Source organism: Heloderma suspectum, chromosome 5 (assembly GCF_057233095.1).
Source record: "Heloderma suspectum isolate Gila_16-S chromosome 5, 16-S_ref, whole genome shotgun sequence".
Classification (NCBI taxonomy): Eukaryota; Metazoa; Chordata; class Lepidosauria; order Squamata; family Helodermatidae; genus Heloderma; species Heloderma suspectum.
The window spans coordinates 51,499,907-51,526,848 of NC_139462.1; the positions used below are offsets into that span (position 1 = coordinate 51,499,907).

Sequence of the window (26,942 nt, forward strand, 5' to 3'; positions counted from 1 at the left end):
GAAGAATGTTCTTTCTTTCTGCTTTCAGCAATTAAAACTGTTGACAAATCTTGTCAATCAGTGAATCTACCTTTCATTTTCCTTGATGACTTCTTCCAGTTTTAGTCTCATTTCCCTCATCTGCATCTAATGGAAAGCAATACAGGACAATAAGCATTAAATTATGAATAGGGGCTATCACTGTGACAGATTACCCACAATAAGATTCAATCAATCCACCCACCCACCCTCCCACCCACCCACCTTGATTTACTTAAAATGGAAGGTTATAACAAAACAGGAAAGAAGGGGAAAAACAAAAACAAATCCATAATAAAGGACCAAATCAGACTACCTCCACCACTAATAAATATAATACATAATTCCAACTAATTTTAAAAGCAGCCGTTGCAAATCATGAAACATGGTACGTAATATTTTTTTCTTGTCAGCCAAAAGCTGATGAGAAAAAACTGACATCTCAGGACAAGAAAGAAAATTGGATAAAAACATCTTGTGGTGCTATATACAATGGGCAGTACAACAAATAATTAGAGATATCCTCCACCTCTCCCCACCAACAAATGCAGAGATGTTGGTCCCGTGAAACTTTAACGAAGTTTCCTTCCAAATAACCAGTAGGCATGGTTTGAAAATATTCAACATACCACAACCACCACTCAGATGTCCGAGTATCTGTGATAAAATGGATAATGAAATGGTACAATACCCTTTTTTAAATAGTTCCAAGGAATAAGAAAACAAGAGAGCAATCCCATGGCCCCTAAATAGAGTCTGAGAGGACATAGGATATTTCAGATTCCTGGATCCAAGGACAGAGAGAGTGCTCCAGTCTCGGAGCCAGGAATCCGAGCTCCCTGCTCCCTCCCCCACCCTCACAATCAGTGTGGAGATAACTGCACCGGCTGCCTCCTCGAGGTTGGAAAGGCGACTTCAGCGAGGAGGGAACGGGGGTGTGTGGGTGGGCAGGGACAGGACTGGGGAGGTCAGCTTATGCCATATCGAGAGGCCTCCCAAGCCTCTTTCCCTCCCCCTCCCCAATGCCTCAGCTAAATGGGAGAAAAAGGCCATCTAGCTTAAATGCAGAATGGGAGGCACAGTGGATGGAGGCAACCATCACCTCTGCCGTGCCTTCCGCTCTGCACTGGATACTCATAAGTCTTTGACTTCAGAGGCTTATGAGTATCATGGAGGAATCCAGTAGGATTGCACCCTAAGATATCTAATGAGTAACTCTTAAAACACCACTATTATCAGTACTGACAATTACTGATAATAATTGTCAATCAGGGTGACAAGCCACAATGGGTTTTTGTGTCATGCGAACCCAGACCGATTCCCACAGGGTGGCTTGTGTGTGGGCAACAAGCCACCCTAACAACTCATGGCCTTGTAGGCCCCTTCCAACCCTACTATTCTATGATTATTTTAGGGGTTGTTGTATGTATGATGGGTTAGCGTGTCACCCCAACCTGATACTGCCAACCCATCATGGGTTGCAGGCATCGGTGAGTGAGCCCCTCAGCAAGAGCGGCAGAAATCCCTGATCTCACCTGTGCTGCAGTGACAGCCCCTGCATGGGCAGAGCTGGCTCGAGGACTGAGGAGGAATGGGAGGGGGGAACAAACCAGAACGAGCTCAATCATCAGTCAGGCACACAAACTATGCACTCTGGGTTGTTCGCAAAGCAACCCACGCTACATAGCTTGTCACCCACAATGGACTGTTGTATTGTGTGAACTTGACCATATGATTTAGTAACATACTAAAATTGTTATTAGTTTAGCTCTACAGATTACTAATTCTTAACATTTACTACTATGAAGTTGGTGCTATTAGCAAGAAAAAAGTTTACAATTAATATTCAACAATACCAAGAACTAAATAAGTTAGCATAACTTTATATGATTCATACCTGACAGTATCTCAGTTGTTCATTCATTTCCTCCAGATGTTTATCATATTCAGCAACTAGAGGGGATAAGCTAAAATGGATGTAAAAAGCACAAATAAAAGTTGTAATACTGACTGAACATTCAGATAGCATGTGATTTAAAACAAAAATATGTCTGTCCCAGTAACTTTCTGAAAAATATAGGTGTTCTAGTATAGGTACTAGAAAAATTCCCACAAATTAGAGGAACGTGTATGAAGACATTTTCTACTCACACATGTAATTTTTCAGTCTTTTATCTGTTTTGCAGTATCCATTGGGAGCTTCATATTTCTTTGCTGTTCACTCATCACCACAGGTATCAATCCTACACTTTTCATGTTTATTACATAATACACATCCTGTTTATTGTCCAGCTTTCAGGGCAAACTGCCCTTCCAGATGAGAGTGTAGCTGGGTAAGTAATTTGCTTACTGCTCCCAAACTGGCCTTAGGCACTAGCACAAGGGTGGGGAACCTCAGGCCTAGAGGCCAAATCCGGCCCTCCAGGGTTCCTAGATGGCCACACCCCATTCCCCCCCAACCACAAATTGTTTGATGGTTTCCTGGCTTTTGTGCACTTTTTCCCTAATCTAAAAGGTTGAAATGCCTCTCCTAAGGCTTAGTTAATGGCAGTTTTTTGGCCTTGCCCACCACTGGAATACAGTCCCCAAGAGCTTTCCCAAAATGGAATCAGGGCCTCGGGATGTAACAGGTTCCCCATCCCTGCACTAGCACATGTGAGTAGCTTTAACTGAGGTGTGGGCCTATCAGTACGAGTTCAAATGGCATTATTCTAACATGAGCAATATAGAATGCACAACACTTACTTATCAGTAGAGCTATGGGATATTTAAGTAGTGCTAAGCTGAAATGACTACGCTAAAGCCTTTGACTGTGTAGATCACAACAAACTGGCAAATTCTGAAAGGGATGGGGGTACCAGACCACCTTACCTGTCTCCTGAGAAACCTGTACGAGGGCCAAGAAGCAACAGTAAGAATCACACATGGAACAACCGACTGGTTCAAAATTGGGAAAGGAGTACGACAAGGCTGCATATTGTCGCCCTGCTTATTTAACTTATATGCAGAGTACATCATGAGAAACGCCGGGTTGGATGAATCACAGGTCGGAATTAAGATTGCTGGGAGAATTATCAACAACCTCGGATACGCAGATGATACCACCCTAATGGCAGAAAGTGAAGAGGATCTCAAGAGCCTCTTGTTGAGGGTGAAAGTGGAGAGTGCAAAAGCTGGTTTGAAACTCAACATGAAAAAAACGAAGATCATGGCATCTGGCCCCATCACTTCCTGGCATATGGAAGGGGAAGAAATGGAAGCAGTGACAAATTTTATTTTCTTGGGCTCCAAGATCACCGCAGATGGTGACTGTAGCCATAAAATTAAAAGACGCTTGCTCCTTGGGAGGAAAGCTATGACCTAGACAGCATAGTCAGAAGCAGAGACAACACCTTGCCTACAAAGGTCCGTCTAATCAAAGCTATGGTTTTCCCAGCAGTAACGTATGGCTGTGAGAGCTGGACTATAAGGAAGGCTGAGCGCCGAAGAATTGATGCTTTCGAACTGTGGTGCTGGAGAAGACTCTTACGAGTCCCTGGACTGCAAGGAGGTCAAATCAGTCCATCCTAAAGGAAATCAACCCTGAGTGCTCATTGGAAGGACAGATACTGAAACTGAAGCTCAAATATTTTAGCCACCTAATGCGAAGAGAAAACTATCTGGAAAAGACCCTGATGCTGGGAAAGACTGAGGGCAAAAGGAGAAGGGGACGGCAGAGGATGAGATGGCGAGATAGCATCACTGATGCAATGAATATGGACTTGAGCATGCTCTGGGAAAGAGTACAGGACAGGAAGGCCTGGCGTGCTATGGCCCATGGGGTCACGAAGAGTCGGACACGACTGAACGACTGAACAACAACAACAACAACAAGCTGAAATGAAAGTCCTCCATTTCATAGACCTTTCAATCCTGTGAAAATGGGAGGGGGGCTCTATTGGTGAGCTTTTGTGTGTGTGTGTGTGTGTGTGTGTGTGTGTATACACAGGGACAAAAATGTTCCCTCATTTAACGCAAGAGTCGCTGCATTAATAAGGAAGCTCTGCAGAGCAGGATCTCATTCATCCCCCTCTTGTGCCAGTTGCCAGTTTAGAGGAAATTGACAGCATGATACACAACATGATCCCTCTACCTTTCCTGGCAAACCACTTGCCAAGGGAGAGGAAGGATTGTGCTCTGCCATGTTTGGTGTGAAAAGAGTTTTTTCATGAGGGGTAACCCGCCTTTCACTGGAAGCTTTACATTATTGCTTCCCACAGAAAAAAGCAGCCTCAAAGCAAGTTAAACACAATATACAGAACTCCCATGATTAATGTAATGAAGGTGGTGGTGGTAATATAAACTATAGTCAGCACAATAATATGAATAAAAATAAATACCACAAAACAGTCTAAAAACAATACATTATGAAAAGTGTTAATCCACAAATACACAAAACCTGCCCTCACTCACAGCCTAGAATGAACATCACAAAAGCAGCCCACAACAATTGGGCCATAACTAATGTCCGAATGCCTGGGAAAATAAGCACATTTTTGCCTGGCACAAAAAAGATGACAGTGTCGGTGCCAGACATGTTTCCTTGGGGAGACTGTTCCATTAACATGGAGCTATCACAGAAAAGGTCAGTTTCTGAACTGACACCCCCCCTCCCGAGCTTCTCTCAGAAGGGACACACAGAGAAGGCACTCTGAAGCTGACTTCAGAGACGGGGTTGCTTCACATGGGGAGAGGCGGTCCTTGAGGTATTAGGGTCCCAAGCCATGTAGGGCTTTATATGTTAGAACCAGCACTCTGAATTTCTGCCGGAAACAAATTGGCAATCAGTGCAGGCAAGCCAGAACTGGCCTTATATATTCACATCACCTAGTCACCTAGAACTGGGCTTATATATTCACATCACCTTGGCTGCCAAATTCTGCACTAGCTGCAGTTTTCAAACCATCTTCAAGGGCAGCCCAATGTACAACACATTGCAGTAATCTAACCTAATGGTTACCAGAACATAAACCACTGATGCTAGGCTATCCCCATTCAGATAAGGTCGTAACTGGGCTACCAACCAAAGCTGGTAGGAAGGCACTCCGGGCCACAGAGGCCACCTGAGCCTTTAATGACAATGATGGATCCCCAAGCTGCACGCCTGCTCCTTCAAGGGGAGTGTGACCCCATTCAGAGCTGGTTGCACTCCTCCCATCTGGACAGAGGAACTGCCCACCAGCAGTCTCAGTCTTGTCTGGATTGAGTCTCAGTTTATTGGCTCTCATCCAGTCTATTAACAAGGCCAGACACCAGTTCAGTACATTCACAACACCTGCCTGAGATGAAAAGGAGAAGTACAGTTGCGTGTCATCAGCATATTGACGACAATGCACCCCAAAACTCTTGATGACCCCCCCACAGGAGTTTCATGTAGATATTAAACAATATTCTCCTTCCATACCAAAAATGGAACCCAGTGAAAATTCCATGTAGTGCTATTTTTAATCATGCAAACAGACATGGGAAAAGGGGGAAGATTGGTCTGTTGGTGTCACAAAACTATTGCAGCTTGCATACTCAGGTTTTTTTTTCTGGTTTCCCTCATAATGCAATTTCAAAACCATGAAGTGTTTGTGGAACTTTTTTCCAGGTGAAGAGTCAACAGGTTCCCTAAACACAGCTAACAGCATCACTGGCAAGGTAGTTTAGGGGAAAAAGGCAAATGGACAAATAGGGTTGGATACATAGAGTAGACCCATTAAAGTCAATGGTACTTAATGCAGCCCTGACTAACTTAAGTCCCCCTGATCTCAATTGGTCTGCTCTAAGTATAACTAAGTCTGGATTCAGTCCATAGAATGTTTGAGAGAAAGACATCATTTTCTGCTTGCCTGTTAGTCATAAGTCTCACAGCTTAATTATAACCATGTTTATTTGGAAGTATGTTTCACCAAGTTCAACTGGGCTAACTTCTTGGTAAGATGAAAACAGAAGTCAATGCTACAAAATTAATTAGTTTACAACACACAATCAGTGTAAGTAGTGATTTGCTTTCAAATACATATGGTTAGGATCAAGATGAGAGATAAACAAATACCTCACCTTTTCATTTTTTGAAAGAAATTCAAGCATGGTCATTGTAAAAGTGTCTGATGAAATTAAAAAAACAGTCAAAATGTATTTAAAATATGGTATTGCTTTACATTTCATTAGATAAGGTTTTTTACCTTTGGTCCATTGGCCAGGACTCCATTGCATTATCAGCGTCGACAGTATTTTTCTGAAACAGATCAATTTCACTTTAACACGGTTATATGTTGTCACATAGACTGATGAATAAAAGTAAAGAGTTTGGTGAAAATATTGAGAGTTTATAAAAATTAAGCAATCTAAGTCCTTGGATATAGGATTAGTTATATCCCACAGTTGCACTAAACTGCACTAAAATTATCTTTGTCATTTCAGTTCTTCTGGAGATTTTTTGAACTAATCATTTATACAGATTATTTTGGATATAATGAACATAACTTGAAATATAATCATAATGTGTACCCTTGACTCCAATCCAACAGAAAGTTCAGTTCTATGATCAATGCCCCAGTTCAGATGTAATTTCCAAAACATGGTTTAACCTCTTGCTGTTATGCTCCTCCATCCACCTGCACACTCCAATTCCCTCCCTCCCTTTTTGGTTTGCGCAAACCACAGTTTGGCTCCAAACTGGAATTAGAAATCCAGTACAAACCTATGTTTCCAATTAGGGTTCATATCAAATACTGGTTTCTGCAAGCCATCATTCGCCAAATTTAGAGATCATGACATATATGTGGTTTACTCAAACCAGGAAGGATATGAGGGAATCTGGGTGTGTGAGGGGATAAGAGGAGGAGGAGCGTATAAATCCAAAGCCCATTCATCATGGTCATTACATTTTGGCCTAGATTTTGATCTATGGTACTGCAGACATGTTTATGATGACAATACTATAAGTATTAAGGCAACATTCCAACCCCCCCCCCCCCCGCAAACCATGAATAGCTTCCAGTCTTGAAATGAAAGCTACTAGATCTCCTGTACATCAAGTAACGGATGCATGGAAAAACCAGGCTTTGTACATAGATCTGGGAATTCCAATCACTACATATTTTATAAATGCAAAGATTGTAAGTTAGTCTATTATTGCATAGGAAAAATAAGAACATTTCCAATATCTGTCTTTGTACGTTAAATCACCCTTGTGTGTAGTGCCAATGTAAATACCAGAATATAAACAAGCCCTATTTACCTGTACTGAGGTAACTCTTGCAAGATTCTCTGTCTGAAACGGTCTGAGCACAGCATTTAGCTTCTGATCTGAAAGAAATAAACACTTTAACTTCCAGCACATATAACACAGGGTGCAATCCTATGCATGCATGAATGAATATTCGGACAGAAAAAGGTCTTACAATTCCCAGCATCCCCCAGCCAGCATAGGTGGCTGGGAAATGCTGGAAGATGTCGGACTATTTTCTGCGTAAATATGCATAGGATTGCACCTTTAGATTACAGATTTGAACTAGAGATAACGTACCCTAAAACAAATCTACTTCCTGGCTTTTTGAAGAAGTCACGTTTTATCAACACATAATTTAAAATGCAACATAGCTTATCTAGATTACAACATTTATCTCTTTTAAATAATTAGTGAATTCCTTTTATTTTATTGCCATTCTTACCATAAATGCATGGATTCTCCCTTTCACAAACTCATTGGTCAGGAACTCTGCCAAAATATTTATTGGATATCCACATTCTAACAGAATAGTAAAGCACAGTTTGAACAGGGCTTATTTGTCTTTGCTTTCAATTTACCCAAGTTAACTGATCTGACAGATTTATAGTCCCTTGGATTATGATAATGATTTTTAAACTGGTGTTCACTGGCTATCTTCAATTCATCAGCTTTGGAAACAGATTTTAAGAGATTATTGTACAAAAGTAATGTTCCAGAATTTATATCTTACTAGTTTACATGATATTAAATGCCTTTAAAATGAGTTATACTTATTTTAGTATTTACATGTTGCTTTTCTGCTAGAGCATCCATCAAAGCTATTTATAATCAGAATTAAAAACATATGCAATACAAAAACAATACAATATAATCCACACTATAATTAAAAACAAATATAACTATTAGTAGTAGGTTAAAACCATCCTGAAGATAAAAAAAATATTCAACGGCCTAAAAAGGACTACTTGCACAGTCTTATTAAAAGTTGCAAGCAAGGGAGCCAGCCAGGCCTCTTGGGAGAGGGAGTTCTAGAGCCTAGTTACAACTCCAGAAAAGGTATACCCAGCAATTTAGTTTCAGATGGAAGTGGGATGCAGAATGAAGCCTCTCCAAACAACCTTAACAGGTTGGCAGGATCACAGGGGAGTAAGCAGTCCTTCAAGTATCCCAGGCCAACCTATTTACAGCTTTAAAGGTCATCACCAGCACTCTGAATTGTGCCCAGAAACATATTGAAAGAAAATGATATTTGAACAATATCAGAATAACAAGGTAAAGGTGTCCCCAACCAGTCGTGTCCAACTCTAGGGTGCGGTGCTCATCCCCGTTTCTAAGCCGAAGAGCCAGCGCTGTCCGAAGACGCTTCCGTGGTCATGTGGCTGGCATGACTGAACACCGAGGTGCATGGAACGCTGTTACCTTTCCCACCGAAGCGGTACCTATTTATCTACTTGCAATTTCTTGCTTTCGAACTGCTAGGTTGGCAGGAGCTGGGACTGAAGACGGGAGCTCACTCTGTCACGCGGCACTCGGGTCTCGAACTGCTGTCCTACCGACCTTCCAGTCTGCAGTTCAGTGTCTTAATCACTAAGCCACCGTGGCCCTTCAGAATAATATGCTGCAATTATTGGCCCCCAATAGCAAACTGGCAGCGGTATTCTGCACTAGCTGTAGCTTCTGCACATTTTTCAGAGACAGCCCCACATACAGCACATTGTAACAAGCCATCCGGGATGTAGCAAAAGCATGTGTGATAGTGGCCAAATCGGTTTTCCTCAGGAACAGCCACAGCTGGCAAACCAGCTAAAGCTGAGCAAAAGCACTTCAGGGAATGGCAGCAACTTGCCCTCCAGGCATGGGCATCTGCCGGAGTTTTCAGGGTAGGGGTGGGAGGGGCAAAGCTGCACAACAGTGTGCAGTTGTAATTTGCGCATATAGTGCACACCACTACAACATACCTGTGCACTTTCCTTGTGTGTGCTCTTTGTTGCTTAGCATCACATTCTGTGACATTTAGAAGCCTACACAGACTAGCAGAAAGTCTTGGGAATTGAACAGCACTAATGCAGAAGAGTGTTATATTCAAGAATCACAATGAATGCCAATAGAAGTTTATTTAGAATGAGGGATAAGAGAAAACACCTAGGAAGAGAAAAACACACACCAAATGCACAAACACAGTACCACTGTCTTAAGAATATCATCTCATATATGTTATGGCCTTATCATAACATTGACAACTTCACATGACTTGTCCTAGAATTATTTCCTTCATCTTGGAAACATTGATGAACACTCTCTAGAAAGTCTTCCTCCACCTGGTGCCCTCCAGATGTTTTGGACTGCAACCCCAGCATTCCAGATCATTGGCCACACTGGCTGGGGCTGATGGGAGTTGAAGTCCAAAACATTTGAAGGGCACCAGGTTGGGGAAGGGAGCTCTTGAGAGTTGCAGTGGAGTCTGTAGGGAGTGTCTTTAGCAGTGGAGGAAGTATGCCTGACCAGGCATCAGTGTTCTAGAGGAGCCTGGACTACTCACTTTACTTTTCACATTGGTATCAGCTGCTTTTTACATCAGCTAACAATACAACTTATGCGTGGCTTGAATATTGAACTTCAGCAATGTTCTTTTGCAATTGTATATTGTTCCTTGAACTGGTCATTTTGGGTATGGTTGCACATTTTTTAAAAGCCCCGACAGCATCAGAGAACAGGTCTACCATTTCTGGTAGATCTCATGACTGAGCAGCAATATGGGCTGTTCACAAGGTAGCCATAGGAGATGTAGCCTTGGAGAAATTTGCCTAACAGGTCTACTCCACTGTTGTTTCTCAGTAGGTAAACCTGGTGTCCACACAATGTCTTTCCACCTACAACTGAAACTCTCAGCTCTTTCCACGACTCCCTTTGTGCCAAAGGCCATTACAGGGTTGAAGGGCATGGTTAATATTGGGATGAGGGTGGGGTGACCTGATCAGCTTGCAGCCCACTGCTAGGCTCTGCAACACAAGCAACACACAATAGAGTCAGGTACCTTCACAATAAGTTTATTTATTTCTGCAATATATGAGGAAACACTGTGGAGCTGCATGGCACACTGTCTCAGCTCCAAAGCCAACACTAAAACAGAGGTGGGGAGAGGTCCCACTTGGGCATCCTGCAAGAGCTTAAAATGGCAGGTTTTCTTAAAGATACAGTCAGGGCCAGCAATATTGGAACAAAGATAACTGTTTTGGCAGTTGGCCTCTGTACACCACCACACTGAAGTTGAAAGGAAACACACCCAAATGGGAGCGAAGTCAGGACTTTCAGCTGTAATTCAAGGGGTTTAACAAAAGTGGAGCACTAGCCATTCAGGAAGTACAGCCAGTGGCATACACACACACCCATCATTGGTGGCTCATAAGTAATGGCACAAACCAACATCATTTCAAACTGAAGGATCACTTTTAATACCTGGATGAAAATCCTTTGAAAGTGTAGCCCTATACACTTCAGAATTCATCCTGCTGCTTTTATCAGCAGCCAGTTCATCAATAAACATCAGTGACCCGGTTCCATTGGCAGCCATACATGCTCATGCCATAACACTGCCTCCACCATGTTTGACAGATGATGTGGTATGCTTTGGATCATGAGCTGTTCTTTTCCTTCTCCATACTTTTCTCTTCCCATCAGTCCAAAGAATCTTATTCCAGAACTGGGCAGGCTTTTTTAGGTGTTTGCTGGCAAAGGCTAATCTGGCCTTTCAGTTCTTGAGCATTACCAGTGGTTTGTACCTTGTTGCAAAGCCTCTGTATTTACATTCATAAAGCCGTCTCTTGACTGTAGATGTTGACAATGACATGCCTACCTACACAAGAGCGTTCTTGACCTGGCTAGATGTTGTGAGAGGGTTCCTCTTCACCATGAGCAGAATTCTGCGGTCATCCACTTTAGTTGTCTTCTGTGGTCTTCCAGGCCTTTTGCTGTTGCTGAGCTTGCCAGTTAATTCCTTCTTTTTCAGGATATTCCAAACTGTTGTGTTGGCCACTCCCAAAGCTTTTGCTATCTCTCTGATGGGTTTATTTTGTTTCCTCAGCCTAATGATGGCCTCCTTCACTCGCATGGATACCTCTTTGGACCTCACGTTGGGAGTTCCAGTGAACAGCTACCAAATGCAAATGTAACACTCAGAACCACCTCCAGGCCTTTTCTCTGCTTGATTGGTCATGGGGTACCCAGGAAACAGGCCACACCTGGTCATGCAGCTGCTTGTCAGCCATTCGTTCCATTACTTATGAGCCACCAACGATGGGGGTGTGCGTATGCCACTGGCTGTCCTTCCTGAATGGGTAGTGCCTCACTTTAGTCAAACCCCTTGAATTACAGCTGCAAGTCCTGACTTCGCTCCCATCTGGGTGTGTTTCCTTTCAACTTCAATGTGGTGGTGTATAGAAGCCAACTGCCAAAACAGTTATCCTTGTTCCAATATTTCTGGCCCTGACTGTGTATCACAACAACCCATTAATAAATTGTAGCAGCAGTGCAATCAATTTCACAGCCCCATCTGCATTTCCCTAACATTCCAACAACACTGGACTATGCTGCAGAGTTGTCATACACTTCTCTAACACATCCCCTCCGCAAAATGGAAATAACAACACTGGGCTATTTTGCAGGACTTGAATAACCCACACTTTCTCAGCCACAGCCCTCCCTCCCAAATGATGAACTTTAAATTTTTTAAAAGTTTATGAACACAGAAAAAATATTAACAAGAACCTGAGTTAGAAAGATCATGTACTCCTATCTTTGCTGCTACCTTTTGTTTTTTTTCCCTAGACACACTACTGTACAAATCCAGCTACAGGAAACTCCTGTACTCCTAAATTGTTTTTTGTTTTTTTTTAAATGAGGCTGCAATTACTTCCTAACAGGGAAGATCCCAAAAAGGCTTAACACGCCCGGAAGGTTTAACACACCCAGATAGTGGGTGTGTTAACCATTTCTGTAACCTCATTCATTGACTAAAAATACTAAAAGGTGGGAGCAGGCTAGATTCTCACAAGATGAACAGGCAGAATAGCAGCCACATATTTTGCCTCATACCTCAGGTTGTACAAAGGCTAGAGACTTGCTTTTTAAAGAAAAGAAGAATGGGAATCTGGCGATTATTGCTCATCCCCAGGAGGTCAATTGCCCCGTCTTGCTTCTTCCCGCAGATGCCCATGAGCATGGATGAAATTTGGAATGGCTGTCCTCATAAGGTGACAGCTAGCCATCCTTCCGTTTTCCTTATGTTCTCTTTCAGCACTTTTCCAGCATTTGTGGGTGAAAGTGTAAGGTTTTATGGTGCTTTTACCTACCAACATTAAGAGCCCAATCCTATCCCTGTTTACTGTGGGTCGGTGGGTTAAGCCACAAAAGCCAGTGTACATAGGGAGTACATCTTTCCTTGTGATTCTGGGACTGGCAGAGATTGTCCTTTCCAGCAACACACACACTTCCCAGATGGGCAACGTTGCAGTGTTTTCACTTCACCTGTGTGCTGTAAAACAACTAATTGGTTTACTTTAGATTAAAGTGAACTCAGCCAGGGGCCCATGCCAGGTGGAACTGAGGGAAGTCAGTGATTTCCATCATCACAGTCATCTAGGAATGCTTTACAAGGTAGGTGCTCCTGCAGCCTATCAAACCAAAGACCTAACAGGCTGTGGTGCTGCCTAGCTGGGCCTGCCAAAAAGCCAGCCTCACCACCCCTTCCAGGTCCACATTCTACCATTTGCATTGCAGCCATTCTCAGTTGAGCCCAATGGAATCCCACCCCACTTCTGCCTCAGGTTTAATTTCCTGGCCTCCCCTGGCTGGGCCTCTCCTGCCCATGTTGTGGGGAATTGGAGAGTACAGATAGATAGGGCAGGCGTGCGCAGCATGAGGTGCTGTTACCACACTCAGGATGGAGCTACTTCAGTGTGGAGAAGCCCAGTCATGCTTCTGTTTTGCCTTAAGAGGAGGTGTTTCCACAGCACTGGTTAAACTCAAAGGCATCCCCCCATGTTTAAATTACTGAACCCCCTACCCTGCCCTGAGCCTTTCCCATGTGGCTGAAAACTGAAAGTAGAGAGAGAAGGGGTGGGAACAGCATGAACAGCCACTGTTGCCTCTCTCAGAATGATGTCATGACTGGAATCCGGGGCGGGAGGGACAGTTGCACCCGCTATGAGCAGATGCCCATGCCTTCAAGAGCAATATTGGGTTGGTCTCCCAGACTGAGGCAGCAGAATGGTATATTCACAGTTAGCTTTCAGCTAAGTGTAAAACAGTTATTATATGCACTGAAATAAATACCTGCTGTAGATGTGAGAGTTTGGAGGTTTTGTTGTTGCTGTTATACTACTTCCATTACAGTCTAAATCATTACAGCCTATGTGAGGTGGTTATTAGGTTTTAAAGGCTCATATAAAGAAAATAAAACCTTGCAAATGTAAATGTGTATTCTCAGATACTGGTCAATTTAGAATTACAGCATAAAGAGACAATCCGTCAGGTTGGAATACTTTACCTTCATTTAAGGCGCAATCCTATTAATGTTTAGATGTAAAAAAAAAAAAAAGTCCTACAGCTGGCTGAGGAATGCTGGGAATTGTAGGATTTTTTTTACATCTAAACATGCATAGGATTGTGCCCTTAGAAACCTGTACATTTTCTGAAATATACAAGTATATTGACTGAGAGCTTTTTTGATTGAGAGCCTGTGAATGTAAGGAATGACAGAGGAAAGGGCTATGCAATAAGTAGAAGATGATGCTAAAGCAAAGGTGATGCAGTAATGCGTGGCACTTTCCACAAGTACAACTTTTTCATTGATCTGTAGCTCAGGTAGCATGGTGTGCTTTGACATTACAAAGATAGTAGTTGGCAAGTATTTTAAGAAGCTGCTGCAGACCTATAAGAAAAGTGTTTGGATATCTAACACTTGGTTTTCAGGGATGGCCATTAACATTTTCACAGCATGTTAGATTAATGATACGTAAATGGAAAGAATCGTATCAGAGGTTTTTCAATGACATAGTAAAAGTTCCTTTGAAAGTCCCTAGAAACAGGAAATGTTTACCATTTACTTTGCAAAACAAATCTTCATGCACCACTTTAATTCGTCAAACTATCATCAACAGCATATTCATCAGATCTACAGTGCTACTTTTTAAAAAGCAGACATTGTGTTTGCTCCATAAAAGATGGAATGTTTACCTTGATATTCAAGTTACAGATTTGCATCTTTGTGTATTTTTATTTTAGGTACATTATTACTGCTACATCTGACAGGAATGAAAATACACCTGAATATAAACCTGTACTTAAAGTATAGAAGGAACATAGAACAGAAATTCTCAAGGACTTGAAGTGCCATCCTATGTTCACTCAGAGGTGAGTATCCCAAAGTCAGTGGGATTTACTCCCTAGAAAGTAAGTTTAGGATTGCAGCCTGACTTATTGAAGCTAGTGCTTATGGTACTTTGAGTACATTTTTTATGCAGAAAAGTACAAAAACAATGAATAGAAATAATTGAATGCATACAAGTTTTACCTGGTCCACAAAGATTAAATTTGTACAAGAGGAACCTGCAACAAACAGTTTTAATAAGTGGTTTGTTACTTAGCTTCCCTTCTTTTGCCTTTGGCGCCACACACTACTGAAATGTGGCCCCCAAAGGTTTCTTCGAAATGGAATTTGGCCCTCGGGTGAGATTCAACACCCTTGATTTAAGGCCTTAAAAAAACCCTCACCTTAAATGGATCCTAGAAACAAACTGGTAATCAATGTAAGTGATGCAGGATTGGTGTAATATGAGAAATCTTTATTGCTCCCATTAACTATCTGGAAGGATTGTCCCATACCAATTGGAATTTCCAAACTGTCTTCAATGGCAGCCTCATGTAAAGCTGTGTGTTGTCCACATTACACTAGTCTGGTCTAGACACAGGCTTGGTTTGCATGTAATGGTAATACATGGGTTGTTCAACCCATGAACTGCCAGGGTACAGCAGGAGTGAGTGAGTGTGCTGCACAGTCAGTTTGTAATTATGTGTTGTAGTGGTTTAAATTGGTTTTAATGCTTTATATAAATGTTTTGGTATTATGTATTTTAATTGTATTTTAATGCATATCATGATGTATGTTAATATTTTTAATTTTCTTGCAAACCTCTTAGAGATATTTTTAAATATGGAAAGAGGTATATAAAGTTATTAAATAAATAAATAAATAAATAAGGGAACAATCCTATTATGATGATCATAAGCCTTCGAATTCGGAGGCTTACAGTCATCCTATGCTGGGTAGGGGGAGCGGCAGAGGCAATCTTCGCCCCTCCATCCTGCATTTTCACTAGAGAAGCTTTTTTGACCATCTAGCAAAAGCATCTCAGAGGGGAAGGGAAGGAGGCTGGAGAGGCCTCAGGATAGCTTGTATTCTGACCTTTCAGTCTCCTCCCCTCTCACCGGAATGCCCCCCTTTCCTCCTCTCTGAGGTTACAGTTCCAACATTAAAGTGGCAGCCAGTGTGGTTCTTTCTGCTCCAGCTCTGATTCCCAGCTCTGAGGTCAGAGTGCTGTCTCTGGCCTCGGATGTGGGAATCCAAACTATCCTATGGCCCCTCAGATGCTGTATAGGGGTTATAGGATTGTTCTCTAAACAGGATGGTTACTTCTTAAATATTACAGATAAATATGCTATTTAAATGGATAACAATTTGATTAAGCTGATGCAGGAATATTTACATAATAAAATAAAACAATTGACAAAACTTAAAAGATGCTACCACTGTTTGTTATGTGGCCCCATGTTTTTCATAAAACAAGAAAGCACTACCTACGCTTATCAACATAAGGCAGCAACTATTTGAAATATATAAGACAGCATGGATCTTAACAGTACCTTATGCGGAACTTACTTTGATCTCTCGGAAAGTCAGTTTCTGATGCCATTCTATAATTTTATCTGGAAGTTCATATAAGAAGGTTTCTGACGGACTGATTTTCCCCTTGCCAGCAGAAATTCAAACCTGCAGGTCAAATAAATGTAACTAACAAATACCACCAGAATGTAGTTCCATTTTTGTTTCTAACTTTAAATTCTCTTCAGAATCTAAAATCCTTCTATTCATAGCAAGAAGTGCAGAGCAACTTTTTTCTCTAGAATTGTTTCCATATAGCCCACCAGAAGTTGTAGTGGAAACTAATTCTGCTACATTTCAAAGCTGCAATCCTGCTTGAAATTAAAACTACCACAGGTCAATGCACCATTGGGATGTTCAAAGGAAACTGTTAAAATTACTACTTCTTATGTGGCTGGCGAAAGAATTCCCAATGCAGCCACTGGGCTTAACCCATAGAATATTAGGAACATGTGCCACCTATTCAATATAATTTTAATAATAATAATAATTATTATTATTATAATAGCCTTGGGTTCCTTGCAAGAGGAAAAAAGGCAGAATATAAATGAAACGAACAAACTTGAATGAATCAGGTGCATTCAATATACACATGTCTATTCCAGCTGTCCAGGTTCATGAAAATAGTGAACAGCAGCAAAAGTCTTGACTTCATTCTATCCATTTGGATAAGAATATTTAGATCGACCTTAACTATTATTCATTATAAATTTGAAGCAATTTCTCTCTTCTCTTTAGCTGAAAAAAGCTCCCAAAGGAATAAAAAATGTTTTAAATTCTCTGGTTTCAGTGATTTTGACTACACACCCAAACAGCCCCACCACAGCTTTAATCTCAATGCACCCACTGCCCTATGACAATCTCACAAGGTATATTTCCCCCACTCCGATCCCAATTCAGCCTTCCGATCCCAGGAGAGCCCCAAGTTATCCCTTCTTTCTTCAAATTCAGTATTCTCCTGTGTCCACCCTGCATCCCTTAACACACAGCCCTTGTAAAGAAGCACTAACTTGGGATAGGGGAATGAATAAGATCTAACACACAGCCTTGAAAGCGGCATGCCTCTGCTCCAGCTTTCCAAGAGCATTACATACGACCACCTCAGAGCAGTGGCTGCCCAGGAGGTCTGCTCTGCCACCTCATCAGCCCACTCCCATTACCCTGGGGGAGGGAGGCCTCTCTTTATCCTCAGATCCTCCCTGAAGTAACTGACAAATGATGAGCCGTTATAATGGAGCCACTTCAAAATGCTGTTGCCTGGCACATCCCAAAGGGCTGTGGTTGATTTGTGTGTGCACATGCCCTGCTCTCCAGGCATGGAATTTTACTTTTGTTATCTATCTTTATATAATGACAAAACCCTATCCCAAAGGGTCAGGGACTAAGATATTTCATATTTTTATACTGCTTTTTTATGTAAACCGCCTCAGAAGCATGGCAAGAAGGTCAGGACATACCTTCCTAAAAAAGAATTGAAAACGCTGCAATCCGGTTTGCACTTACCTGGGAGTAATTCCAGTTGAACTCAGAGAGGACTTAACTTCTAGAATAGATATGCATAGGATTGGGCTATAAATCAAGCAGATGGCTTGATTTAGTCTAGAACGATTTAAAGTAAAGGTGTCCCCAACCAGTTGTGTCTGACTCTAGGGTGCGGTGCTGATCCCCGTTTCTAAGCCGAAGAGCCAGCGCTGTCCGAAGATGCTTCCGTGGTCATGTGGCCGGCATGACTGAACACCGAGGTGCACGGAACGCTGCTACCTTTCCCGCCGAGGCGGTACCTATGTATCTACTTGCAATTTCTTGCTTTCGAACTGCTAGGTTGGCAGGAGCTGGGGCTGAAGACGGGAGCTCACTCCGTCACGCGGCACGAGGGTCTCGAACTGCTGTCCTGCCGACCTTCCAGTCTGCAGTTCAGCGTCTTAACCACTAAGCCACCGCGGCCCCTGGAACGATTTACTCCAGCATAAACTAAGTGCTCAATAGGGTTACTTAAGAGTAAGCATTAACTGAAAAAGGAGGCAAAAAAGCTTTTTAAAAATCATATTATACTTTTTCCCGAGAGATCGTCGCCTATAACACAGCATATTGCCTCCTCCTCTGACACGGAGCGGGGGGACAACACATCGCTCCCTTGGAGTTCCTGGAAGACAGACCGTTAAAAGGCCGCTGGGCGTGGCGAGGAGCGGGAACCCCTTTTGCTCCTCACTTCACCTTAGCGACGTCACCTCCCGCTTCGCCCAATCACCGGCTCCCTCCTCCCCCCCCCCCCCGGCCCGACGGCGCGCGTCGCTGGATTCCTTACCACAGCACCGCCAACTACCATAACGACCGAACCAAACAAAAAGAGCGAGAGCGAGAGAGAAAGAGACGGACTGGTTTCTCGTGACGTAGCAGAGACGACTGCCAATCGGATTCTAGGCGGGCTGGGACGAGGAGGGGCCTTTCCGTCGGTTTAATGTATCACGTGCTCGCCTCTTCCTTTTCCTTCCAGTCGCAAGGAGAAGCTGCTGGGGGTCGGGTGTGTGGCTCGTTTGGCGGCTGTGCTTCCGCTTTTGCTCCTCAGTCGTGAGGAGAAGAGTAGGGATGGGGAAACCAGCCTGCCTGCTGTCCTGTACCCACTTACCCGGCGGTAAGCGCCATTAAGCTCGATAAAGCAAAGAAGGACAAAAGTAGCCCTGTTGACCACAAGAGGAAAAATCCGTATGAATGTAATGCCATTATTAGGCTAGCCGGATGGGACTTACCTTCGAGTAGACATGCAGAGGCTCGCGCTATCAGTCGTCAAAAGTGGCGGCGTGTTGTTCCGATTCCTGGGCGCAGGGCTGGCTGGGTTTCTTTTCCTTTCGTCCCGGTCTCGAAGGCCCACCCGAAGAGGACTCTTGTGCTTTAAACAGTCGCGCAGTGAGCAGAATGTAAGCAGGTGAAGCTTCTTGTCACACACGCAGAGCTGTCAAAGGCCGAGGGCCCCTCCCGGGGGGAGTAGTTGGCAGCCTGGAGGAATGAGGGGTGGAAGGAGAGGCGTTCATTTGTACGACTGTAAAGCAGCCTTTCCCAACGTGGTGCTCTCCCGATGTGTGGGACTGCAACTTCCATCAGACCATGCTGGCTGGGTCTGATGGGAGTTGCAGTTCCGCACATCAGGAAGGCACCACATCGGGGAAGGCTGCTATAAAGAAAAGAGAACAGCTGGGAGCAGCAGCAACCATTTCGGCTCTTCCCTGTAAACAGTAAGCATCCTGACGCTTCGTCATAAGCATGTTATTGACCAATAATGTCATTGTGCCTGGTGCATTACAAAGTATTAGAGGACGGGTCTTTCCCCTTTGGAGCTTACAGCTGAACATTTGACATAGATGAGTAAACAGCAGAAGGTGTTAGTGGAAGCAGGGATGAACAAGGAAAGAATGCGTTATTTCAGTTGTATGTCCTTCGGGTCAGTTACTAATGTGACTGAAAATCCTATACATGCCAACTCAGAAATAAGTCCCATTGAGTTCAATGGGGCTTTCTTCCAGGTAATTGGGTATATGATTGCAGGTGTACTTATATATTATTACGTCTTATGTAAGGGAATGTGACCCTGTGTATGCACATGCCCCATAGTATGTAGCATTGGGTCTGCACCGTATCTTGCTGTGACATTCAGTCTGGGCTGACTTGGTAAAAATGAGGCTAGTAGGTCCTGCCATTGTAGGACACATGGAAGTATTTCTTCTCTCTGAATGAGGCTTAGGTTAAATGCGAATTCTGGTCTGAAATCACATTTAAATCAGTCTTGTCCAGAGATGGGAAGTGAAGTTAATTTATTTACCAGTAAATACATCTTGTTTCTGTGACAAGAAATCATCTCTCTCTCAGCCCAAGGATTGTTAAAAGCATGAAAGGAGGTACTCCCATACAACCTAATGTTCCTTCCCATTTGTGCCTCCTTTGCTCTTTGTTGAAGTGTGTGCTGCTGTTCTGAGTAGGTTAGTTGCAGGTTTTTTGGGGGATGGGCTGGCAACATGCCCTTGGTTGATTCCTCATCCTCATTTCTCCTAGTGAGTCCAATTCCCACAACTGCACTACCTAGAGTTAGAAGGTAGGCTAGTCATTGGCAATCATAGAATCATAGAATGGTAGGGTTGGAAGGGGCCTATAAGACCAATGATGATGGGGGCAGGGGGGAACTTCCCAGGGGGCCCAATCATCACTGCCAGCAGTTATAGCTGCTGCTGAAGGGGACAGCAATAGAAGGCCCTTGGGGCTTTGGCAGCTCCCCAAGAGCTTGCCCCCTGACAGTGGCCCTTATTCTGATGCACATGATTTTTAGTGGGGTAAAAATGCCCCCACCCCCATAGCCTTTTCTAGCAATTGTTGGGATAATTGTGTTGCAGTTTTCAGCTGCTTGTTTGTAGTGCTGGTATCTATCTGTGGGTTGTAACTAGTGTCACACCTACTTACAGTTGTTGTTGTTACGTCGTTAAGTCGTGTCCGACTCTTCGTGACCCCATGGACCATAGCACGCCAGGCCTTCCTGTCCTCCGCTCTCTCCCGGAGTGTGCTCAAGTTCATATTCATTTCATCAGTGGTGCTATCTAGCCATCTCATCCTCTGCCGTCCCCTTCTCCTTTTGCCTTCAATCTTTCCCAGCATCAGCGTCTTTTCCAGTGAGTTTTCTCTTCGCATTAGGTGGCCAAAATATTTGAGCTTCAGCTTCAGTATCTGTCCTTCCAATGAGCACTCAGGGTTGATTTCCTTTAGGATTGGCTGATTTGACCTCCTTGCAGTCCAGGGGACTTGTAAGAGTCTTCTCCAGCACCACAGTTCAAAAGCATCAATTCTTTGGCACTCAGCCTTCCTTATAGTCCAGCTCTCACAGCCATACGTTACTACTGGGAAAACCATAGTTTTGCTTATACGAACCTTAAAATTAGAGCCAAGCCAGCCAGGAGTCGAACCTAGAATCTTCTGATCCGTAGTCAGACGTGTTATCCATTGCGCCACTGGCCCTGACCCACTGAAATGAGTGGGTCTTCGGTTAGATTAACATTGGATACAACCTTTTGGATTACTGATTTTGATACTGGTCCATGTGTGTGTTGATAAGAATAATTTGTCTTGCCTTGAGAGTATTCTGCTTGTTGACCTATCAGGGGTATTTTATTATAGACTGTAACATTGAAACGGCTTCTCTGTTTCAAAGGTCTGCAGTGTAAGTAACACAGAATTCAGAGAATACAGAGATGATGGTCAAGAAGGGTGCATTAGGTATATTAAAAATGCCCATGGGAATGGTGAATGGGAGGCTGTAAGGAGCTAGTGCAGGCTGCAGTGCAGAGGAGTAAGTTGATGGACCACAGCATCCATGAAGAGACTACTGTATGTATCAGTTTGAACATCTCAGTAATGTTCAGAGGCATCTATGCAGAAGATATTACAAGTAGATTTTAAAGATTATAATTAAAATTTGTTTTTTACCACAATGTTAAAATACATCCCCTGCAATCTTGCATATTTTGTTTAATCCATGAAGTAAGCCATTTGTTCAGCACAAATGTTGCTGTGGAAATGGAACTTTATTGGGAGGGTAACAGTTGATTTGCATATTTGTACAAGTTAATGTTGTGATCACTGTGGACACCCTGTGGTGAAAACAGGCAGGAACAGACAGGTACAAAGACCATTGGAAAAGGTATGGCATTCCAACAAGACATTTAATTCTTATGCAACATGTGATAGCTAAATAACAAACCTCTTAATGGAAGTTCCAATAAAATATTTAATGTTCACTTGCAAGTCTCTTTTGCAGTAATGTGCTACTCTAAAATGTTTTGATTGTAACTGGGCAATCCTAAAATGTTACAAAAGTTACAGTTCAGCTATGGAACTCTTTGGCCTATGGGTACAGTACGTTATATGTACCACATTTTTCTGTTCATTAGCTTGATGTTTCATTTTCCAGTGTTTTGTTATTCCATATGTGTGACATAATTAACTTTTGTGTGGCTTCACATTTTCAAGGAACAGCTCTAGAGGTTATTTGAAGTATGAGAAGTCTTCTTATAAACTGAGCACATGGAAGTATGTATGTGTCATTAATCTTGCTCTTCAGAAGTTTGAGCAAATCATGATATTGATTGAGAAGCTATAAGATTTGGCACACTTGTATGATTTAGTTCCTCTGCTTTTAATAAAATGTATTAGAAATATGTGGAGGTTATTATGTTCATCTTTAATAACAGGCAAGTAAATGATATTTATTTTCAGTGACCACATGCCAGTGAAATGGGTCTTGTGAATAAAAACTGCAGCAGAGTTCAGGGCAGGTAATTATACAATATCTGACTTTAATTATTATTTTTTAAAAGTATTTTTGTCATTTACCTTAAATTTAAAATAATTACTTTTGCTTATCGTACAATACTTAGATGGAGTTTAAAATTGAACATACATGGAACAGCTTCCCAGTGTCTCACGATCCAGTAGTGATCAGGCTGATACATGAAAATGGAGGAATATTGATGGAAGTGAGTGCCCCATTTTTTAATGATCCTCCAGCTCCTCCTGGCAAACCAGGAAAGCCATTCAATGTGCTGTGGGACTATGAGGGTAAGTAAAACAATTTTTTTGAAGTTTAAATCTTGCATAGTCTGGCAGCAACTCTTGTGTAGAGGTTAGTATTTCACTATTTTTTAAATAAGTGTGATCTGAAACATAACACTGCTGTGTGGAGTGTTCAGGGTCCTGGCCAGCTAGTCTTACTATCTTCCAAGATTCTCCACTCCATCCTTCCTCTCCGGCATTCGATTTTTTCACCCCCAACAGACACTCGGTATTCCATGGCCATTAGCATACTCAGTCCTCATTGGATTGGTCCCCCACATTTTTTTTCTAACATTTTTTGTACAACCTTAGGGCTCTCCCAAGGCTGCTGATACCTCCTCCTTTTGCATGGGTGCTGCTGTTCTGGCTAAATAAAGTTCCACATCCAGAGAATGTCATTACTAGTAAATAGGATCCTGTGACTATCAGACCAGCTCCACAAAGTTTGAATGGATAAATGCATGAAGACTGGTTAGGAGATTAACGTGTTTAAACATTGTTTCCTTTAGTTTACAGCATGTATTATGGTGGGGCAGAAGAATAATTTCCATTTAATTGCCAGGCTATTTATTGCTTGTTATTAGGGGTTATGTGACCGGAATAAATATTGTAAACATCAGATACTATTTATATATTCAATATGCTACTTTAGATTATCTCAAAAGAAAGGCAAGCTTCATGGAATCTAAGTCCAGTTTTTGTACCCTCCCTGCAGTTCTGCGTGCTAAATAAAGAAATATATTAGTATGCCTGTCTTGGGATTTTATGATAAACCGGTATCTAATTGTTCAAATTTGAATCCCAACTGTCATTTATGCTAGACTCCTTGTAAAAATGATCTCAGCTTATGCGTAAGAAAGCCAAGAGAAGTAGGGTGCTAAGAAAACTACAGTATCATCATCATTGTACATAGCAAACAGTGTATATGGGACTTGTACAAAAGCAGAGGTCCCTTCCCCAAAGAGGAAAATGGTTTAGCAAATTGTTGTACAGATACGTTCTATAACATATGTTTATTATAAACATGTTAATCGTAATGGCCTATTTATAGCTCATGCTGCTTATAAACAGTATTGGCTTAGTTAGATAAAACAGAGTTAGCCATTTGCTATATGTGGCAGTGATTAAGGGCTGCCACTGAACTAACTTGCTGTAGTTGCATATTCAAATGCTATAGTCATGTACAAAATGGCTGAATATGCAAATATATATCCTATCAAAAACATTAGATATCTGGATTTTGGTGGATCAGCTTTGTGGCCTTCACAAGATCCACATGTCAGGTTTGTATTTTCACTTTTCCATGTGATGAATAATTGTGCCTTTGGCTGAGGCAAGAGTATAAAACTGGAAACCCTGGAAGCAGACCATTGGCTGCTATTTAAACCTCCCAACTTTCATTCCAGATACATTAATTTGCACCAAAAGTTAAAAATGGTTTATGTAGTTAAAATGGTTTATCTTGTAATGAGACTTCCAATAGCTCAGTTAGAACAGTTGCCATTTCCAATCACATCAGCACACTGACTTCCAAACTTCAGTCAGAGTATTTCCCCCCAAGTATCTATTAATAAATCAAGTGCCTCAAATGAATATTTTAACTCAGTGTTGTGAATAGCCATCCGTTTCGTATCTGTGATGAGTAAGTCTCGCATCAGGCAACCAGACAGAAAAGCCTTAGAAACATGGTTCTCTGTTTTTATAAGCTAGATACTAAAAACACAGGCTTGTATGGGTGGGCAGGCTAGTAAAATGTTTTTGGTAGACTAGTAACTTTTGTAGTCTTACTGACAAGGCTGCCCTGATCTCCTCTACCATCTATCCCCAAGTCAAAATAGGTTAAATGCCCTCCATCACAGTCTGATCTTCATTATGACTTCCCTGATTTCCGTTATATCGCTACTTGAATGTAGGATTTTCTGTGCTACCAATACTACCTTGAATATATTTTATGAGAAACCTTCTTGGCTACTTGGTTTCTCCATTTTAAACCATGGTTACACCACCAGAATTGCTTTCTTTTACCTTACATACAAGCTCCATAAGTTTTAACTTTTTAGTCTCACAACGTTGTTGCCAAAATAACATTGTTCATAGCAAGTGCAATTTAGAGAGCAATCCTGTGTTCCTGGGAGGGCATCCCTGGGATCATAGGATTCTTTGGAGTTCCCCCTCTGAGGCCATAGATGCTTCTATGATCTCGGAAGAAGACTCTAGTATCTGATCCCCTCCCCCTCCTCCACCTCCTCGTAACCGCTGCAGAAAGAACCACTCTGGCTGCTTCCTGGGCTCGTAAAAGTGACGTCAAAGGAGTGAGAAAGGGGTGTGCCAGTGGGTGGGGGAAGGAGAGGCCAGGATACAAGGAATCTTATGGCCTCTCCAGTCCCAGTCCTGCCGCCGCCACCACCAGCACACCTTCTGTAGATAAATTCAGAGGCCCATCTAGAGAGAAAAAAGCAAAACATGGAGGACAGAGAAGCAACCCCCCCCCCCCCCCGGCACCGAGGTTGTTAACAGGGACTTGCCAAAGTGATCGTCTTATGACAGTACTTTTCCAGCTGCACTCGCTGCCAGTCCCTTACTGGGCCCAATTCAAAGTGGTGGTATTAACATTCAAAGCCTTAAATGGCTTGGAGCCAGGTTATCAGAAGGATCATCTCCCATATGTATCAGCCTCGATCCTAAGATCATCTTCAGTGGTCCTTCTCTGGGGGAGCGCTGCCAAAAAAAGTGAGGCAGGTGGTTACCAGGGCTTTTTCTGCTGTGGCACACTAGCTGTGGAATGAGCTTCCTAAAGAGGTTTGCCTGGTGCCTACGTTGTAGTCTTTCTGGTGCCAGGTAAAGTCCTTTTTATTTTCCCAAGCATTTTAGCATTCCAGTATTTTAGCTCTGTTTTAAATCTACTATTGCATTTTAAATCTCTATATTGCTGCTAGGTTTTACTCTGGTTGTACTTTTATACTGTAGTTTTAAGCTATTGTATTTTATTTTTTTTTATTTTTTTTTTATTTATTTCATTTCTATACCGCCCAATAGCCAAAGCTCTCTGGGCGGTTCACAAAAATTAAAACCAAACAGCACACAATAAAACCATTTAAAATATATAGAACATTAAAACCACAATATAACAATACAACCACAATAAAACTTAGCAGCAGTGCAGGAGTTTAAAATACAGATTTAAAACAGCAAAGCTAAAAGTTTAGAAAGCTGAAATGCCAAAATGCCTGGGAGAATAAAAAGGTCTTCACCTGGCGCCGAAAGGAATACAATGTAGGTGCCAGGCGAACCTCACTAGGAAGCTCATTCCAGAGCCGGGGTGGCGCAGCAGAAAAAGCCCTCTTCCTACTAGCCACCCGCCTCACTTCCTTTGGCAGGGGCTCACGGAGAAAGGCCGCTGACGATGATCTTAAGGATTTAATCCTTAAGATCATCATAAATCTTAAATCAATGATCCATCATTGATCTTAAATTGTATGTTATGCTATATTTTGTGGTTTTAATTTTTGTGAACTGCCCAGATAGCTTCAGCTATTGGGCCGTATAGAAATGTAACAAATAAATAAATAATTGCTTCTGTTGTTCCTCCCACCCTGTTGGCAGCAGCTTGGCAGGGTGTTGGATACACAGAAGCCTCCAAGTTTAGAGGCTTCTGTCTCACAAGGGTGCAACCCATAGGATTGTGTCCTAAATTGCCAATACAAATATGTACAGTGTTTTTTTTTTTTTTTAAACATTCATCTAAATTCACATACTTTGTAGGGGAGAGCCTGGAGTCATACTTGAGTATACTATGGGCTCCTTCATTGGACTGTGTTGTCTTTATTGCTAGGCACAAAATATGCATTTAAAAAACTTAAATGGAGTGTGTGAGTGTAAGTTGAGCACAATTTTCCCTATGCTTTTTCTTTTCTGCTTTTGAAGGAAGTATGGAGTATTCAGTCCTCATACTTTCCTAGCTGAAATGAAGAAGAAATAATCTTATGGAAGCTATTTGCATTTCATCCTTAGTATATATTCTTTCTAGCTGATTTGTTCATCGCTTTTGTATTGGAATGCAGCAGCAGGATTTCTGAGTAGCTTTTCCATACATATGGATGAAATTCCTTCTCTGCCCCCTAAGTTGTTTCATATTCAGTC

The 26,942-nt window shown here is 42.2% G+C and overlaps 2 protein-coding genes across 35 annotated transcripts in view; one reads left to right on the top strand and one right to left on the bottom strand.

Moving 5' to 3' along the window:
• SCLT1 (sodium channel and clathrin linker 1) overlaps positions 1–18,628 on the bottom strand; it is a 105,061-nt gene extending 86,433 nt beyond the window's left edge. For 10 of the 13 annotated variants that reach the window (XR_014792066.1, XR_014792067.1, XM_084856030.1 and 7 more), the window contains exons 1-6: positions 18,520–18,628; positions 16,212–16,322; positions 7,286–7,353; positions 6,228–6,280; positions 1,916–1,985; positions 71–126 (exon numbers count right to left, since the gene is read on the bottom strand). Coding sequence is in view for 11 of the 13 variants with exons in the window: in XM_084856030.1 (XP_084712156.1) it covers positions 71–126; positions 1,916–1,985; positions 6,228–6,280; positions 7,286–7,353; positions 16,212–16,245 (281 nt within the window). In the remaining 2 variants the exon portion in view is untranslated. Of the gene's footprint in view, positions 1–70; positions 127–1,915; positions 1,986–6,227; positions 6,281–7,285; positions 7,354–16,211; positions 16,323–17,717; positions 18,494–18,519 lie in introns of those variants that run through there. The other 3 variants (XM_084856036.1, XM_084856037.1, XM_084856031.1) reach the window with 3 other exon arrangements.
• The window catches only part of LOC146343887 (UPF0462 protein C4orf33-like), a 110,611-nt gene that overhangs the window by 52,246 nt on the left and 31,423 nt on the right, over positions 1–26,942 (top strand). For 12 of the 22 annotated variants that reach the window (XR_014792073.1, XR_014792068.1, XR_014792072.1 and 9 more), the window contains exons 1-3: positions 18,707–18,846; positions 22,467–22,525; positions 22,628–22,808. Coding sequence is in view for 15 of the 22 variants with exons in the window: in XM_084856043.1 (XP_084712169.1) it covers positions 22,628–22,808 (181 nt within the window). In the remaining 7 variants the exon portion in view is untranslated. Of the gene's footprint in view, positions 1–14,554; positions 14,687–18,706; positions 19,138–22,466; positions 22,526–22,627; positions 22,809–26,942 lie in introns of those variants that run through there. The other 10 variants (XR_014792071.1, XM_084856044.1, XM_084856051.1 and 7 more) reach the window with 4 other exon arrangements.